A 16,924-nucleotide genomic window follows, 5' to 3' on the forward strand; every position below is an offset into this window, starting at 1 on the left:
CTAGGGGGTGTTGGGGAAATTTTTCCTTACTTCTAGCATTTCGACTAATGACTTTTAAGCCTACAAGTGTTGCCATACTGGTGGAATCAAGCCACTCACTGGAGGTACAAAACTTATGTTAAACCACTGCAGATTGACAGTGCAAAATCAGAGAGATTGAGAATTGATATACTGACAACTGTTGCCCTGTAGACTAGGCTGTATCACTAACGGACATGTGTACTATAACGTATAAGTCGTAGCAACGCAATATTATTTGTTATATTCAGCTTTTTAATGTCTACGGGATATGACTATACTGAAGATATAACGAGGTCCCGAAGTGATTCTAAGTTCTAATATAGGCTAGGGCCTAGGCCTTGACAGTAACAGTTAAGGCCTTGGCCTAACGTTGTACACAACTTATAGGTCTGCACGTACGTGTTCAGCTCGTAAAAATATGTCATTTATGGACACTTACCTCCTCAAATGGAGTCGCAAGTAATCCAGATTCCCAACGTGCAGCACCAGCGGATGCCGTACCACTCTTGGCTCTCTTTTTAGACATATCTACAAGAAATTTTTAACTTCTTTACACCATGTTCCTAGCGGACAAACATCAATAATTTTTTCCGCTGCACTCGTTGCTATGGAAGTATGTTTGTTTGTTGGTGCGCTTCCTATTCCACTAAGCATGGGAAAATAGCTAGTTAGCTGGATCGCGCTTTTGGGAAATTGTCGCGAGTGTTGGTATAGATTGCTATTGCGCCCTGGGTATTCACGAGTAATCCCGTTATCCAGCATTTCCTTCCCTCACCATACCCTTGTTCTTTAGAGCAAATATCTCCATAAATTAAATGGAATGGAGTGCAATAGATCTTAAACAATTGCTTGATAAACCATGGCATACAACTGAACCTTTTTTCAAGATGTCATGGTCAACTAAATAATTTTTTCCTTGTGTTTATGTCACTTCTCAAAGCCATTAACATTTTAATTTGATCATATCAGCTTGCTGCGTCAAAAACATTTTTTTTAATAAAATTAATGTGCTGTCATAAACGAAGTTGCAAATATATAAAAAATAATCTTCTACACTGTTATGTATCCTCATAATAAAGTCAAAGAGCCACTCGTTAAGAGTTCAGAAAATGTCAACAACCTATATTTCATTTGCAAGTTTGAAAAAGAATGTACTTGAGAATGTTGTTTCTCCATCTGCTTCCTGGGTGGATGTTTCTCGTTTGTTCTAATTTATCAATCATTTGACCACTGGGTGTATATTATTTGACCCGCTGGATGTTTATTTCTCTCAAAAGCCTTCTGACTAAGGGTTACACCATTAATCCAAGCCGTGTAGAGAGAAGTACTTTTAACCAAGGAGACAAATCTTCAAACTGATGGTAGAAAAATTACAGACCTAAACTGAAGGTTAACGGATCACTAGCTAGTGCATGGGGATCAAATAGTGCAAATTCAAATAGTTTACACTTTTAAAGTAATAATAATAAGAACAAATGACAAGGATGTACTTTTCGTTAGATGCAGATGCCTTTATGTTTTTGTATTGAACATTAACGGTGCTTCATATGTTAAAATTTTCAACTAAAATGCCAGATAGCTTGGCAGAAATTGTATTTAATTAACAATTAATCAAGGTATTAGATTTCTTAGATCATTCATCATTTACTGTACACACACAGCATGAAGACAGATAACTACAAAATAAACGACTGGACTGTTGTCATGTTTTCACAAGAAAACTAAATGAATAATGCAAAATACAAAGAAAGAGAAAAACTTCTATAAAACTAAGAAAATTACAAAGCAAACTGGAAAATTGAAAGTATGGAAGGCACTTCAGTGACAGCTGCTGTAATTTAGAGAACAAACTAGAATGATAGTGTGTTTATGTTAATTTAACAAGGCAAATAATTGCGCACAAAAAGATTCAGTGCACAGAGTTATGACTGTATACAATCACTGTAGAATGAAAGATCATTGAAAAAAAAAAGAGAAAATAACCACAATTCCATTCTTTGTTCAAACTCGTTTTAGGTGATTTGCAGAATCAAATAATAAACCAAATGGTTTCATTTTCTTTTCTTATATATTTTTTTTGCATTTGTTTCCATATTTCATTTGATTCCTTGAGTCTAACTTGATGTAAGATTGTCATCATTCAAATTATGAGACCCCCATGGATGTTGCCACCAAATCAATATTTCCATTTCACTACAAACGATTTTATAGATCAGACACTCTCAATAATAATAATCAAATGCAAGAAATATAAACCAATCAAACAGCTCCAAACTGTTTCTCACTGCATTAATTAATAAAGGCTCTTAGTATCGAATAGTGTTGAAAGTTTACCTAAAAATCAATGTGAGAAGCAACTTTCACCTCCAGTGTACAAATATCATTGACGACATTTAATTCATCATTTCACATTTTAATAAAAAAAGGAGAAATATGTCAGAGACCAAAACTACTGTTAAACAAAACTAGTTTAAACTACTACACTGGGTAGGTCATATTTTTGGTTCAGTTCGGCCCAACCTGATAGGACTAAAACAATCAGGCCCTCTAAACTTTTATACAAAAGAAAATTTCTGTCGACCAGCATGCTAGAAGAACACACAGCCAGAAATGACAGAAACTATCTCTTGAATATAACAAATGTCAATTGTGAAAGTCTCCTGCTTGGTTTCTAGGAGATTACAATGGTGTTTGTTATTGAGACTAACAAACCCTAATAAAGTTCAACAAAAAAGAAAATTTAGGACCAATTGAAGGCAAAAGACATTTTACTGTATTTTTGAGGATATTGTTACATCCTCCTTTAACCAGCACCCTGATTAATGCAACAACCAATTAAAATCAGCCAAAATGTTGACTACATCTCCACGATGATGTGAACTGTAAAGTACCGTTCCGCTCTCCTCATTTGCAAATGGTTGATACACATTTTAACGTCTTCCAGGTCAGTTATGATGTAATAGGGATGGTTGCCCATCAAAACTGTGAGAAGGTCAGTGAACCCTATGCGCAATTGTTCTCTGTGACAAACAGCAAATTTTCTTCCCCTTTCAGGACGAAAAACTGAGAAGGCCCACTTCCACTAGTTTCTTCACTTTCTTCTTTAAATCCGGTGTTGCTGACCTAATAATTCTGAAAGAGAGAAGAGACATTTTGCCGAAGTTAAGAGTTTGTTTATCTGGGATTAATAATCTGTGTATAGCACTGTAGCTAGCATGGCTCAAACTGTACTGTTTATTTGACTTCAGTCATATCGCAGTGTACGTACCATTACAATTCACTTTGAAATACTAATCAAACCAGAGTCTCTTGACTCTTTGGGGGATAATAGACCTCTTTGAGAATCTGGCAAAACCTGTAGGCCCTACTTCATGCAAATATATACATAAACCACACATGCACAGAAAAGCTTTCTGTCCCTAGTCTACAACACCTGCTCTATAGACTCCCAGCATTCACACAAACTGATTGTTAAGAAACCTTTCACAAAACATCACTTGAAGAAAATCAATCTACAAATAGAAGATAAAAATTTTACAACTATGATGTCTCCATTTAGACTGTTGGAATATGGGCATTACTTTATTTGTTCTTCATAATATTTTAACATCTATCTTAATCCAAATCTTTATTACCACCCTTGCATAATAACAGTAACATTAATATATCTTTTCTTGACAAATAGTCAGATTACACATCCTCACTCTCCTGTTATCTTGCTGCCCTGAGCATTTGACGAGAACCGATAATAAATTACATTCTTCCAAAATAAATGCTTCCTCTTTGACTTAAGATTGGCTTTTCATTTATCTTGACCTCATTGGTAAGTTTTTGAGGTCTCTACCATTCATGACTTGCTTCTTTAAGCCAAATTAACATGGAACTATGAACCCTTGTCCAATGCCTCTATCAATAACAAATAATCAATCATAAATAGAGAGATGAAAATGCTTACTCTTGAGCCTCATTAGGGTTACATCTCAAGGCTTCCATCAGCTGTTTGATTTTCTCATCTGCAAGGACATTGCAGACTTCTGGATCGGACAAGATCTGCTTCATCCTGGCCTCGTCATCAGCTGTTGGCTGTTTAGGATCTGTGCTACTTCTGACTTTCATGTCAAGCCCCGTTTCATCCATTGTTTTGATCCCAGGACTCGGAGTCTGGGAGGAGGTGCCTAGATGATCGGTAGACTGGGGTGCATCTGGAGTACCAGGTAATGATGTGAAGTGATCTCCTGTGATGAAATAAATATTCAAAGATTTCAAAAGTACTTAGAGAAGTCTTTCCTTGTATGGGTGCAGATGACATCTCTCTGAATAATTAATTCATTCAACCATGTCACATGAAATATTTAAGTATGTAAGGCTCCATGAAATCATATTTAGACTCGTTCACGTCCTCTGCTTGTGAAGGACCATTATAATATATTTTTCGAATCTGGAGTTTTAAATGCGGAGTTGTCCATTACTAGCATGCCTGTCAAACAGACCTAGGATAGTGGCTGGGTTTACTTCCCTAAAGAAAATGATTTGTTGTTTATAACTCAAATTCAATTTTACTTGAAGAAACTTCGTTTACATTTTATGAGATGTCTGTTGAACTATTGAAAACTTTCCAATACCAGAAAAAATTCATATTCAGGGTAAAGCAATAAATGTTCAAAAACCGAACATCTCCAACATGTCAGAGTGCATGAATAAATAGCCACGAGTTACAATCAGAAATATTGCAAGCACAACCCAACAAAACACAGAGAGAAGTGGTATGAAGATAACTACCAGTGATGAAGTCAAGTTACATCTGTTTCATTTTGTTTTCTACCAAATGTGTAGCACTGATATGTAAAGCAGCTATAATTACTAACCAAGTATGGCACAGAAGTCCCTGAAGATATGCTGAAGCTGAGGGTTATTATGCAACTGTTCTGCTGCCCCCTTGGGGTCCTTTTCAAATTTGGAAAGGACACTTGTGAAGTCTGGATTAGCCATGACTTCGGCGAGGTATGGATGCTTCTCCACTTTGTCCAGAAGGTCACTTGAAAGCCAATCTGGACAAGAATCACAGAAGAGGATAATGATAAGAAATAATATTCATTGAAAATAATTTTTATGTGATCTGAGGTGACTATATACCGCTTTAAATATTGTTTACACATACACGTCACATCTGTGTCACACTGAAAGAAATTGGTGAGAGACTAATGGAAAACAACGTTTACATATATGTCAACATTAAAAATTGTATACACAAATATTAAGACACCATTGTGAATCACACCAGAAAACTTTGACACGTTAAAGAAAAACACAACAAAATTTAAGAAATGTTAAGGGACAAAATAAATTTACACATTCCATGTTTTCCTCTGCAGTTGACAGGTTTTAGTGTGATACTGAAAGCCACTGTGCATTACTAGTTCAAAGTAAAAAAGACTGATCTTCTAATCCCAGGTATTGAAGAACAACTGCAAAGGCTACCCTTAGTAGCAACTGGTAAATTTTTTTTTAAATGTAAAACTCAAAATTTTGTCGCCTGATAAATATTATATGCACTGAAATTCAGGAAAATAAATTGGTCTGGCATACTGACAATATAGGTTTGGTAATATTCCCGGCATATTCTCAAAGACTCTCTTTTGTTATCACAGCAGATTAGATGACCATGAAAAACTGAAGAGAAAACAATGTAAAATGATACAGTTTGTAAACATCTCACCTTTGTTCTGCAACAATGGGGATGCCCTTTGCAAGGCATCCTGTACCTCCTTAATCTTGAAACTGTCCTCTTTCTTATCCAACTTAGGCTTGATGGTAGGGATGTTATTCTCTTTCCTCTTTGCTTTTGGTTTGTCATCACCAAAACCACCCAAGAGAAATCCTTTCTTTAAACCCATAAAGCTATCATCTTTACCTTTCGGTTGAGCCTTCTTTTCTTTTCTTTGCTGAACTTCAGGCTGCAATAGAAAAAGAAATATGGCAAGAAATTGAGTAAATGACAAATATAAAACAGACTAATAAAAAAGTTGTAAATTTATGAGATTCCATTCATTTCTAAAGTAAACTTGTACTTTAGACACTGCAGGCAATTGCACTACTTTAAACTACCCTGAATTTTCCAACGCTGAAAAGAAACCAATTAACAGCTTTAAGAAAGAGAAAGAAATATACCTGTCTCAAATGGTAGCACAATTTATTAGTCAATTATGGTCTGGAGATCTATTCCATCTGTTCCTAATCCAGGATTTTTTTTTTAAATTGATGCTTTATCCAGTTGAGTATTGTCAACATTATCTATAAACAGAATTTGGATATTTTTCCAATCCATGTAAATATCAGACATATCATAACATTTAATACCATCAATTCTGTTTCTAGTTACCTGATTTTGCCTTTCCTTCCTACTACAACTAACCCTTGTATCATCTTAGCCAAAAAGGAAAAGTTACCAGCTTTATTCCATGTGAGCGAGTCTCCGTGTTCAAAGTTTTTATATCCTCAGCAGAAGTGAGCGGTTTCTTCAAGCTGGGGGACTTAGTTTTCTGGATTTCCTTGACTTGTTCAAGTAAGTCACTCATGTCCTCCAAAGGAGGAACATCTAATAGAACAAGAATTACCAAAAAGAACAGATAGGGCATTAATAATGAAACTTCACTCCATGACATTACATACGAGTTTATGATAAGTCTTTGAGTTTAACAGCTTATGTTTTGCTGGAACTTTAAGGATGTAGGAGAGCAGGACCTGTCTCTCTGCTTCCAGGGCAAGAATAAATTATGTGCATTTCACAGGCCAATAAACACTTTAGGCCTACCCTACTAGTGGTATTTTAGTGCTAGTGTAACTCCGCTGACATTTTAAGCTCACTCTCTGAAGAGGATTATATTGCATTCATTAAGAAGTCAAAGTCAAATGGCACAACAATTGATGATTTCTGTCAAAATGGGTGAATTAATACATGTACAAGCTTCAAAATACACAACTGATGTTTCTGTCAGGCTAGTTTAGCTGTTTTCATTATGGCAATGTACAGGTTGGTCTTGGTATATCAGTGCAGCTACAGAAGTAATTATAGAGTAACCGCTCTATTTTAACTGCTACTTTTTTGCGGAGTTGCAGTGACAGGACATAACTAGATTTATGAACTTTATCTCCAAACTAAGCACACTGGCATACACATGAAAAATCACAGCTCAGCTTTGAGAACTCTGCGCACACCTACTGTTAAAATATCATGTTCAGAGATATGGACGGTTATTTGTGAAAGGTAGGGCTGTGAGTTTTCGTTTAAAGACCTAAACGTTTAATCGGCCGATTTTTCGTTCGTTTAAACGTTCGCGAAATCGCGAAAAAATGCCGAGCACGCATATTGTGCGAGCATAAAGGCGTGGGGTCCAGGGGACCGCCCTAGGGCCCTGGTGGGGCGAAGACCCCGGAAAAGGAAAAGGAAATTTTTGCGTGTCTGGCGATAAAAAAATTTGCAGTTGAGGATGTAAAATACTGACAACTTTTTTAATTTAAATTGTCACGAAGCTGATGAAAAATTTTAAATGACAAGTTAGAGTAGCTATATTATGTTATAAAATGAAAAGAGATTTAATCTGTCTTACAATCTTTAAAAAGTTTAACTTACAAAACCTCCGATATTATGAAACAAAAAACGTTCGGCAAAGCCCCGTTTCTAGACTGCCTAACAATGAATAGCGCGCACTAAACGTACATCACTTTACAACTGCAGTACGGTTTAACCCAACTATTCTAGAAAATAATTTCTTTTCCCCCCGCTTAACACCAGATGTGGTCTTACGGTTTATTCATAAATGGGTGTACTAGAGCCTTGTTAACATGACATTAGTTGCATTTAGCACGATATGCCAGTTTCGCGTGAATTTTTCGAAAGTGTTTTGCTGGATCTTTCGTAAAATTTGAAAGGACCGAACTTACTTTTCGTACACAATTGGTAATTTCTCAACTGATTTTCAGAGTTTTTTTTTACGATCTCCAATCGATACATTTCCTTTGATCATGTATTTGAACAACTATTACCAAGTCGAGTATTCGACCCGGTATTGTCTGGTCGGAGAGTTCAACGTGATGGACAGGGATTGTAATCATTTCGATCGAACATGCATTGACTGGATTATCTGCGCCGCCACTGTCGGCTCAATATAAAGTACACTTGTGCCGCGAATCAGGAAGTTTTCACAAAAGGATAACAGTGTTCAAGTTTAAGCCATTCATATCGCCGGATACATCGGGGGGGGGGGACAAAAGTAGGATTACGTTCGCGGTTTATGATTCGACTGATCGTAAGTTGTGTTGTTATTTCGCGTAGTAGACAAAATAAACACAGGAATTGATACGCGATTTTTGCCAATAATTTAATTTTCAGTTGATATCATGTTTCGTGCGTTTACACGTTTAAACGGCACAGCACTAGTGAAAGGAACTGAGAAGTCACAGTAGGGTCATCCTTATTTCTTCTTTAGATAGAGTCAGAGTCACAGTATGCAGTTTTAGGGAATAACCATAAGCTAAACTAGCATATGCTAGTATTTGTTATGAAGTTTAGTCTAGGGCTAATTAAGGTTAGGCTAGGCTTCACTAAGTCCATACCCTTATACGCTAGACCTACAGTAGGCTAAGTTGGGGGCAAACAATAACGTTAACTAGCCACGAGAAACAGAAAACTACCACTCTGAACAATTTCACCCCTGCAAAGATAAATTATGTGTCTCATCTTGAGTTAGAAGTTATGAAAGTGTGGCCTGTACCGTCGTCGCAGTCATTTCTCAAGGGGGCTGCCATTTTCTTCTTAGTTTACAAGGGTACGCCGTTGGCAACATGTTCTACGGTATTTCTAACACACCACCTCTCCACCACCTCTCCAGGGGGAGAGCTACACATCAAACATTTAGGTCTAAGATTGTTTTGTCTCTATATCGTGCTTTATGTTCATAAAATATTTTAAAAAAAAGTCTCCCTTGGCTCAGATCCATTAAAAGTCCTTGAAATCAGCCCAAACTTTTTTCTTTTATCTTTACGTATAGGTTTCGCGTTGAAATTATACAAAGTAGGCCTATATTGTACAAATATGTGTATACAATACAATCGCCGCCGACTTGAAATTATTTTATCAATCAAATCAATTTTCGATTTAGTTTAGTTTAGTAGAAAAAAGGATCAGATTTAAGAGTTAATCCTTGGAGTTTTTATAATAGTTGAATGCTTAAAGGGCGGCACCGTTGCAATTTGTATATGTGAGAGGGATTTTTAGTATTTTTTACTGTTAAATATATAATATGAGGTTTTTTCCAAAGCTAGTAAAAACAACGCAGTTATCTCGTAGAGTACCGATGACCTCAACCAGCTTCCGTCCAAAGAGATGTTTACGTAAGGGACGTTCAGTTGCAACCTTAATATATAACCATGCATGCACTTTTGTATACATACATACGCCATAAGTTGTTCTTACATTTTGAACGCCAAAAGTACCTGAGGTTCGCTGCTGATAATACAATCCATCTACCTCAATTGCAAGCTTCTAGTTAAGTAATCATACAACTACAAGACGTACCTTAATACCATGAGATGAAATATGGCGGTTGCAAACATTGCTAAACTTGCTCGGCCACTTTTAAGTCCGTCAAAAATTGTCCCTTCAGCCTCTGCAGCCTACCACAAAAACGTAAGGATGATTTTTCTATTCACAACTTAGGCCTAACGTTAGGCTAAGGTTAATCTCAGCTGCATGTTGAATTTAACGTGTTACTGTTAGACAAACTGTAGGCAATACATGAATAGGCAAGAATTCACTGATTGTGCAATACTGCGAATTTCTGCTTATGTAAGTAAACATTGTTGTAGTAGGTAAACCTGTTACAATTAAATTTTATGCTATGACAATAAGACGCATGAAGCCAAAGCTATAGAGTAAAATATTTGCATCTATGCATCCGATCTTCTCATTGAATTAATTTAATAAGGTCACATTTTGCAATGTTAACTAGTGTTGCAATATACATTTTGCAATGTTAACTAGTGTTGCAATGATATAAAATCACCAGTCTAGCACTGTATGGTTGTACAAGTGGACACAACACAATTAAAACTGAATATAACCCACTGACACCTGTCTTGTTATTGCCAAAATTCCAAGAAATTTTTACACAATCAAATATCAAGTTGTAAATCACAGAGTTGCAAACAATAAACCATGGTCACACACATTGACAACGTACAGTAAGAAGGATCATGTGGAAATTGTGTTTGAGAAAAAATGTAGCCTATCACTAGCATGCACAGTGCTTTTGGAGCTCTGGTGAGAATTTATGTTACAAAACATGGAAATTTATCCTCTACTTAGTGACTCCAAACATTGGGAATCTTTTAAATAGATGCAATGAATTTTATGGATCATGCAGGTTTGCTTCCATAAAACCCTTAATGAATGATAAAAAGATTGTATTAAAGTTTGTGTACATTTTACCAGTTTGGTTATGAAATTTTTCAAATGAAAAGCACTGGCAACTTTGGACAGACTTAGTTGTTAGTATTGCCCGCTCACATAGGATGGATTTTTTTCTTGAGTAACTGAGAAAATTGAAGAAAATGTTTTCGGTTTTGTCTCAGATAAAAACAAGGGGTAGTTAAAATTCAAGTTTGTGACTCAGTTTAATTACATTTTCTTAAGACTTACACCCAAAGTGTTCAACATACAGTAGTTGGTTAAACAAAGTTACCTTTCATACAACAGAAGTTACTGGAAGGAAAGGCTAGCTGGCTAGCATACATGTTAATTTGGTGGAGGATTCGATCATTCATTAACAAATTAAGAAACTAGAAAAGTTATGCAATGGCTTCTATCCATATCATCACATGAAATGTCAGAAATGTTAAATTTTCGTGATATAGTTTTGGGGCCATTTATATATGATATCGTCCGCTAAATTTTGTATCGATATGTGTCAACGATATTTCATTTTTGTTTCCAGGTAATTGACCACTATGAGAATCCAAGAAATGTTGGTTCCTTAGACAAAGAGCAGAAAAATGTTGGCACAGGACTCGTTGGAGCTCCTGCATGTGGCGATGTCATGAAATTACAGGTAAGTTAACTTTGCAAACAATGCGTAGCATGAGTGGAACTGATTATGATGGATCAGCAAACAGTAAGTTCATCGTTAGCATTTTATTTGACTAACAGAGTAGTATTTCAATATTAACTAGTTGAATACACATTGATTCTGAGCAGCATCACATTTTTTAACAAAGAAGCAACAGCGATGTGCTTTAGTAGCGATTAGTCCAGGCGCAAAATTTATTTATTGAAGTAGTACGCTTCACTTATTAGTCTTGGTTTAGTTAAACAGTTCAATGATTTCAAACATACGTGTTGGAAGTGGTTAGGTTGAAAAGGTATTAAAGATTGTTGTAGGTGCAGCTGGAGTGCGATTCTAGTAGCTGTTTTGACATGGATGGCATATTATGTTCTCTTTGCTATACACCTAAATGGTGGTGTGAAGATGTTCATTTGAGTTGCAAGAATCCTTCAGACAAAACAAATTCAATTTTGAGCCTAAGGGACTACTCGATTCTCCAACTGGTGTCACAACCTTAGAAGACCTTCCAGTTACCTTCCTTCATCATGTAGTGTAAGAACTTACTCTAGAAGCAAATAATTATTCAAACATTGACCATCTAACTGTAATTCTACAATTTTTTTCAATTATTGTAATGCAGTCATTATCTACTAAAATGTAAAACCACATGTTTCAAAGAAAACAGTTAGGCAAAGAAGAATGACATTTTGTAGAGTACTGTGGATGTATAATATTTCTCCTGCAAAGATGCTTTTTTCTGTATTGTGAAACTGCTTTCAGTATAACAGATGTGAACATTCTGTTGTTGATTCTACAGACTTGAAAAAAGGCAGTGTAAACTTAAAAACTTTTAAGGAGTTGCTTATCGTATCATTAAAAAACAATGTATCAAGTTTTAAAATTTTTACTTAATAAATGAACAAGTTTTGTTTCCCAACATAAATTCTGTATCTGAACCTGTCAGCATATTAAGAGGCCAGTAATAAATATTAGCAAAGATCAATTTTTTTTTACCACCTTTTAAAATTATTTTGTTTCAATTTTTCTTTTATTCCAGATAATGGTAGATGACGATGGAAAGATAGTTGATGCCAAATTCAAGACATTTGGATGTGGTTCTGCAATTGCATCCAGCTCTCTTGCTACAGAGTGGGTGAAAGGAAAATCCGTACGTGTAACATTTTTTCTTTGACATGATGAACTGTAGATATTATACTTTTCATCAAAGAGTGACAATGCTGCAATATGCCTAACAGTGTTGCCTCCTTTCATTGGCTTGGTAGAAAGTTATTATAAAAAAAGGGCTGATTTTGTGTGTCTCTCACAGAAACATTTTCTGACAAGTTACTCTTACTGTTGGTCCTTTAGTAACTCATTATGAGGTTTTGTTAGCTATAACAGCTCAAATGAAACAAAATTCTGGAACTTAAACAATTGAAGCAACCAACTGTACAGCTGATTTTCTCAGTGGCTTTTAATCACACATTGCTGTAACCTACAGTACCTTACCTTTACCACTAAAGGTCATTATCTTGGGTACAAGGAAGAAGCAGATTAAAGGTTAAGAGGAAGTCATGGTGTCGGAAGTGTTATCTAGGTATGTTGTTAAAAAACATGTAAGAAGTTATTTATTGTGCATAATGTCTGAAAAACAAATTTCATAGACCGCTGATTAATTACGAGCTGTGGAGAAGATCCATCAAAAAGCACTTGCTATGAAAATATTTTTACCGAGTCATGTTGGTGATTCACTTCTTTTTACAACATTTCTGCAGTTGTAGGTTATTTTGCTTTGCATTATACCAGTTTATACATTTAAATCTTTTCCTCTTTTTTTTGCCTCTAGCTTGATCAGGCAGGAACAATCAAGAATGCACATATTGCTAAAGAGTTGAGTCTTCCTCCTGTCAAGTTGCACTGTTCAAGTAAGTACTGAAAAATGAAGGCAGCTGGTCACATTTTGTTACATAATGCACACACCTTGCCCCCCTCTTTATTTTACTATCCCCTTTCTGCTCTCCACTCCCCTACCCCTTCACTCCCACCCTTGTATCCCTACCACTCCACTCTTCTTCCCCTTCATCCCTCTCCCATTCACCCCCACCACTCTACTCCTTTCCCCTTCAACACCCCCACCACTCCACTCTTCAACCCTTTCCCCTTCATCCCTCTCCCATTCACCCCACCACCTTTCAACCCTTGCTCCCTTCATCCCCTCCACTCCTCTCCCATTATTCCCTTCATCACCCCCACCACACCACAACCCTTTCCCCCCTTTCATCCCTCTCCCATTCACCCCACCACTCCACAACCCTTTCCCATCATCTCCATCCCTTTATCCCCTCCATCCCTACCACTCCACTCTTCAACCCTTTTCCCTTCATCCCCTCCACTCCTTTCCCAGTCACCCCAACACTGCACTCTTCAACCCTTGCTCCCTTCATCCTCTCTTCTCCCATTCACCATTCCACAAACCTTTTCCCTCCATCTCCACCCTTTATCCCTTTCATCCCTACCACTCCACTCTTCAACCCTTTTCCCTCCACTCCTTCATCCCTACCACTCCACTCTTTCCCCTTCACCCCCACCACCCCACAACCCTTTTCCCTTCATCTCCACCCCTTTATCCCACTCATCCCTATCACTCCACCCTTCCAACCGTTTCCCTTTACCCCCTTCATCCCCTCCACCCCCTACTCCCTCCCAGAATTAGTACTACTATCATCTTACTGATAATCTTTTCTTCTGTTTCATTAGTGTTGGCAGAAGATGCAATTAAAGCTGCTTTGAAAGATTACAAGATCAAACAATCATCAAAGGTCGCAGACAAAGAGACGGTTTCTGCCGTCTAGATGAGAGGAATGATCTCAGAAAAGCTGTTCAATGCACAAGATGGAACTACATATCCAGAGAATCATGAATCAATGAACTGACTGTGTGGCATTGAATCGAACCGACATCACATATTTATATAAAACAAAGCATCTAGCAAAAAAAAATATGTAATAACTTATTATAATATTTCATGTTGGACTGTACAACATAGTAGTTGGTATGCGTTATAATACATTTAGATGTTTTCAAAATCTTTTCAGTAATCAGCGTGCATGTCCATGCCTTGAGTCATCTACTTGATAGATATTTACTTCAAATTGCAGTGGTCTTCTGGTTTGGAGTTGTAAAGCAGCATGTCTCACCAAATTTTAATGCACAGTTGAGAGATTCAGATAGTGGGTGTTGGGAAATGAGATCTAGCTAAAGTTAGGGAGGGTGTGGTTAGGGGAATGGGTGGACCCATGGAATAATTTGGTTTACAAATTTAGGGTATCAGTTTTAAATTCTCTGCATTTTGTCTCGTAACATAATATTGTTCCTATGTAAGAAAAAAAAAAGACTGCCATATATCTGAGTACAAGTTTGCATAGCACTTTGGAATGCAATATTGGATTAATTATTTTCTTAGATCAGGCCTTGCAATTTCATAGCAAATTTAAACAGAAAAATGGTTTGGATCCCAGGTTGTTTTAGGTGGGAAGTAAATTAGATAGGAACACTCTGGGATGGCTAGAGGAAGGTTTAGGTGTAGACAGTTTTCAGGAGTTAGAAGAATATGTGGAAGGAATGGTCCAACCATAAGACAGCAAGCATGCAAGGTTCCTGGTGGCAGTTAATTCAGTTAATAGATCAATGTAAACTAGGCCATAATGTTATGTGAATGCTTTAATAAAAATGCTTTAGATAGATCTTAGAAACTGTTAATTACTTCCCATTTTGGTAAGATTTCTTCAGATTATTTGTGGTATATGTAGCATTCCTTCTATTATTTACTTTATTTGAATATTCAAGTTATCCACGGACCTCAACATTTAACATTAAAGTTTCAGTTGAGGTCGTCAACTCCTTTTCCTTTCATTGATAACATAAAATATGACCATTTCCATTGGGTATTTGTCCTCTGGTTTTAATGTAAAATAAAGTTTTAAGCAGATTGTAAAAATTCCTTTGCTTTAATTTTTTGTTGTTAAAGTTATATGATAAAGGCATGGGTTACAAAACTAAGATTCTTGGGCAATTTATTGTTGGGTTTAAGAAGGATGAATTTTGTACATAGCTGTAAAATATATGGTGCTTTCTTCCAGTATTTCCCTACTGGTTGGTTGTATGGTTCTGTAGTTAATTTGTCCTTATGACATGTAAAATAGCTTTTTAGTTGATAATCTATATATCTTGGGTCACTTGATGACAGTGCTAACGGAGATATTGCATCACAAGAATCTATCTTGGGGAAGGGATGTGGGTGCCCGTGTGGATGGGATTGGGCATAGATATGCAGATACTTCTCTTACTTGAAAAATCTTACACTTTCCTTGACAATTTTGAATTTTGTCTTTTTTTTTTAGCAATTAACCCCACATCTATGGCTATTCGGTGGCTGTTTGTACGAAAACTTTCATGGTCTCCCAGACTGGCAAAGTTTTCATAAATCCCAACCTCAGAGAAAAAGGGGTGCAATGCCTCATATAAAGATTTGGCATGGAGAATTTACGGTTTGATATCCACATGTGAATCAGCATCTCAAAATGCAGTTTGGATTGGGGGATAAGCAGACATGTTTAGTTGTTTTTCAGTAGGAAGTATTATTATGGCAAATGTCATTCCTGCGACCTGACAATGTCGTGGGTCATTGGTATACCCTATTTGTGTGTATAATGTGAATGTTTTCAAAGCTATTGTGAAGTGGAATGAATAAAGGTGGAAGTGTTCAAATTATTTTAACAATTTTAGCAGTTTTACTGTTAAACAAATTTTACACAAGTCAGCCAATTTCGACCATAAAAACTAAACTTGATCCACTCTCAACCCGTCCCCTTACATCGAGACTGAAATCTTATTATCACAATGATGTTACATTGAGCGTGGTATCACATCAAACTCCACATACCAGGTTCTCCTATCTTATATTCCAAAATTTGGGATATCAAGTTTCAGCCAGAAGTTAGAAAGACCCTACAACAAGACAATTTTGCATAGTTGTGGGTCCGAGCAATTTCCAGGAAGTATAGGCAGGGATGGGCAGCATCGACAGAGGGGATCTCCAGACACAGTCTTGTCAGGGTGGTTCAATGTTTCATTTGGTATTGGGAGGTTATTTTAGTGAAAATAAACTTAAGCCCTGCCCCCTTAAAAATATACATAAAATCAACTTGAACATATATGACCATGTACCCACTATCTACCAACACTTTAATACCAAGTATGAATAAATTCTGACTTTCGGTAGAGGAGTTATAAGCATTTGGAGATTTTCACGTTTGACTCCCGTGACCTCACTATTATCACGAGATGAGCATCAAAATCAATAGGGTTCTTCCACTCACTATTGCATGTACCAAGTATGAATTCAATCCAACTTTTCGTTGTTCAGTTACTGTGTTTTCAAGCTATTTTAGTGAAAATCAACTTAACCCCGCCCCCTAATAAATATGCATCATATCAACTTGAACATATGTTACCATGTACCCACTATGGACCAACACATTAACACCAAGTACGAATAAATTCTGACTTTTGGTTGCGGAGTTATTAGCATTTGAAGATTTTTACATTTGACCCCATGACCTCATTATTCATGAGATGAGCACAAAATCAATAGGGTTCCTCTCCTCAGTATGGCGCATCTATGTACCAAGTATGACTACAATCCAACTTGACCATGATGAGTTGTCGTATTACGAGCCAAGGGCGTCACATACACACACGCATTCACCATCGCATAGATTCCTTTTATCTTCGGGCAAGGAATC

The 16,924-nt window shown here is 36.7% G+C and overlaps 2 protein-coding genes across 2 annotated transcripts in view; both read right to left on the reverse strand.

Moving 5' to 3' along the window:
- Positions 1 to 640, reverse strand: part of LOC139962615 (sperm-associated antigen 17-like) — a 39,934-nt gene extending 39,294 nt beyond the window's left edge. The window contains exon 1 of the mRNA XM_071962754.1: positions 461 to 640. Coding sequence (XP_071818855.1) covers positions 461 to 547 — 87 coding nt within the window. The 5' untranslated portion in view covers positions 548 to 640. The remainder of the gene's footprint in view (positions 1 to 460) is intronic.
- Positions 641 to 2,088: 1,448 nt separating this feature from the next.
- On the reverse strand, positions 2,089 to 8,928 carry LOC139962612 (uncharacterized). The gene is made up of 6 exons (XM_071962752.1): positions 8,793 to 8,928; positions 6,468 to 6,616; positions 5,738 to 5,975; positions 4,887 to 5,069; positions 3,977 to 4,256; positions 2,089 to 3,153 (listed from the first exon to the last, which is right to left on the reverse strand). Exons 1-6 carry the CDS (start codon positions 8,824 to 8,826, stop codon positions 3,072 to 3,074), a joined length of 966 nt encoding a protein of 321 aa, XP_071818853.1. The 5' UTR covers positions 8,827 to 8,928; the 3' UTR covers positions 2,089 to 3,071.
- Between the last annotated feature and the right edge of the window lie 7,996 nt (positions 8,929 to 16,924).

Source organism: Apostichopus japonicus, chromosome 21 (assembly GCF_037975245.1).
Source record: "Apostichopus japonicus isolate 1M-3 chromosome 21, ASM3797524v1, whole genome shotgun sequence".
Taxonomy (NCBI): Eukaryota; Metazoa; Echinodermata; class Holothuroidea; order Aspidochirotida; family Stichopodidae; genus Apostichopus; species Apostichopus japonicus.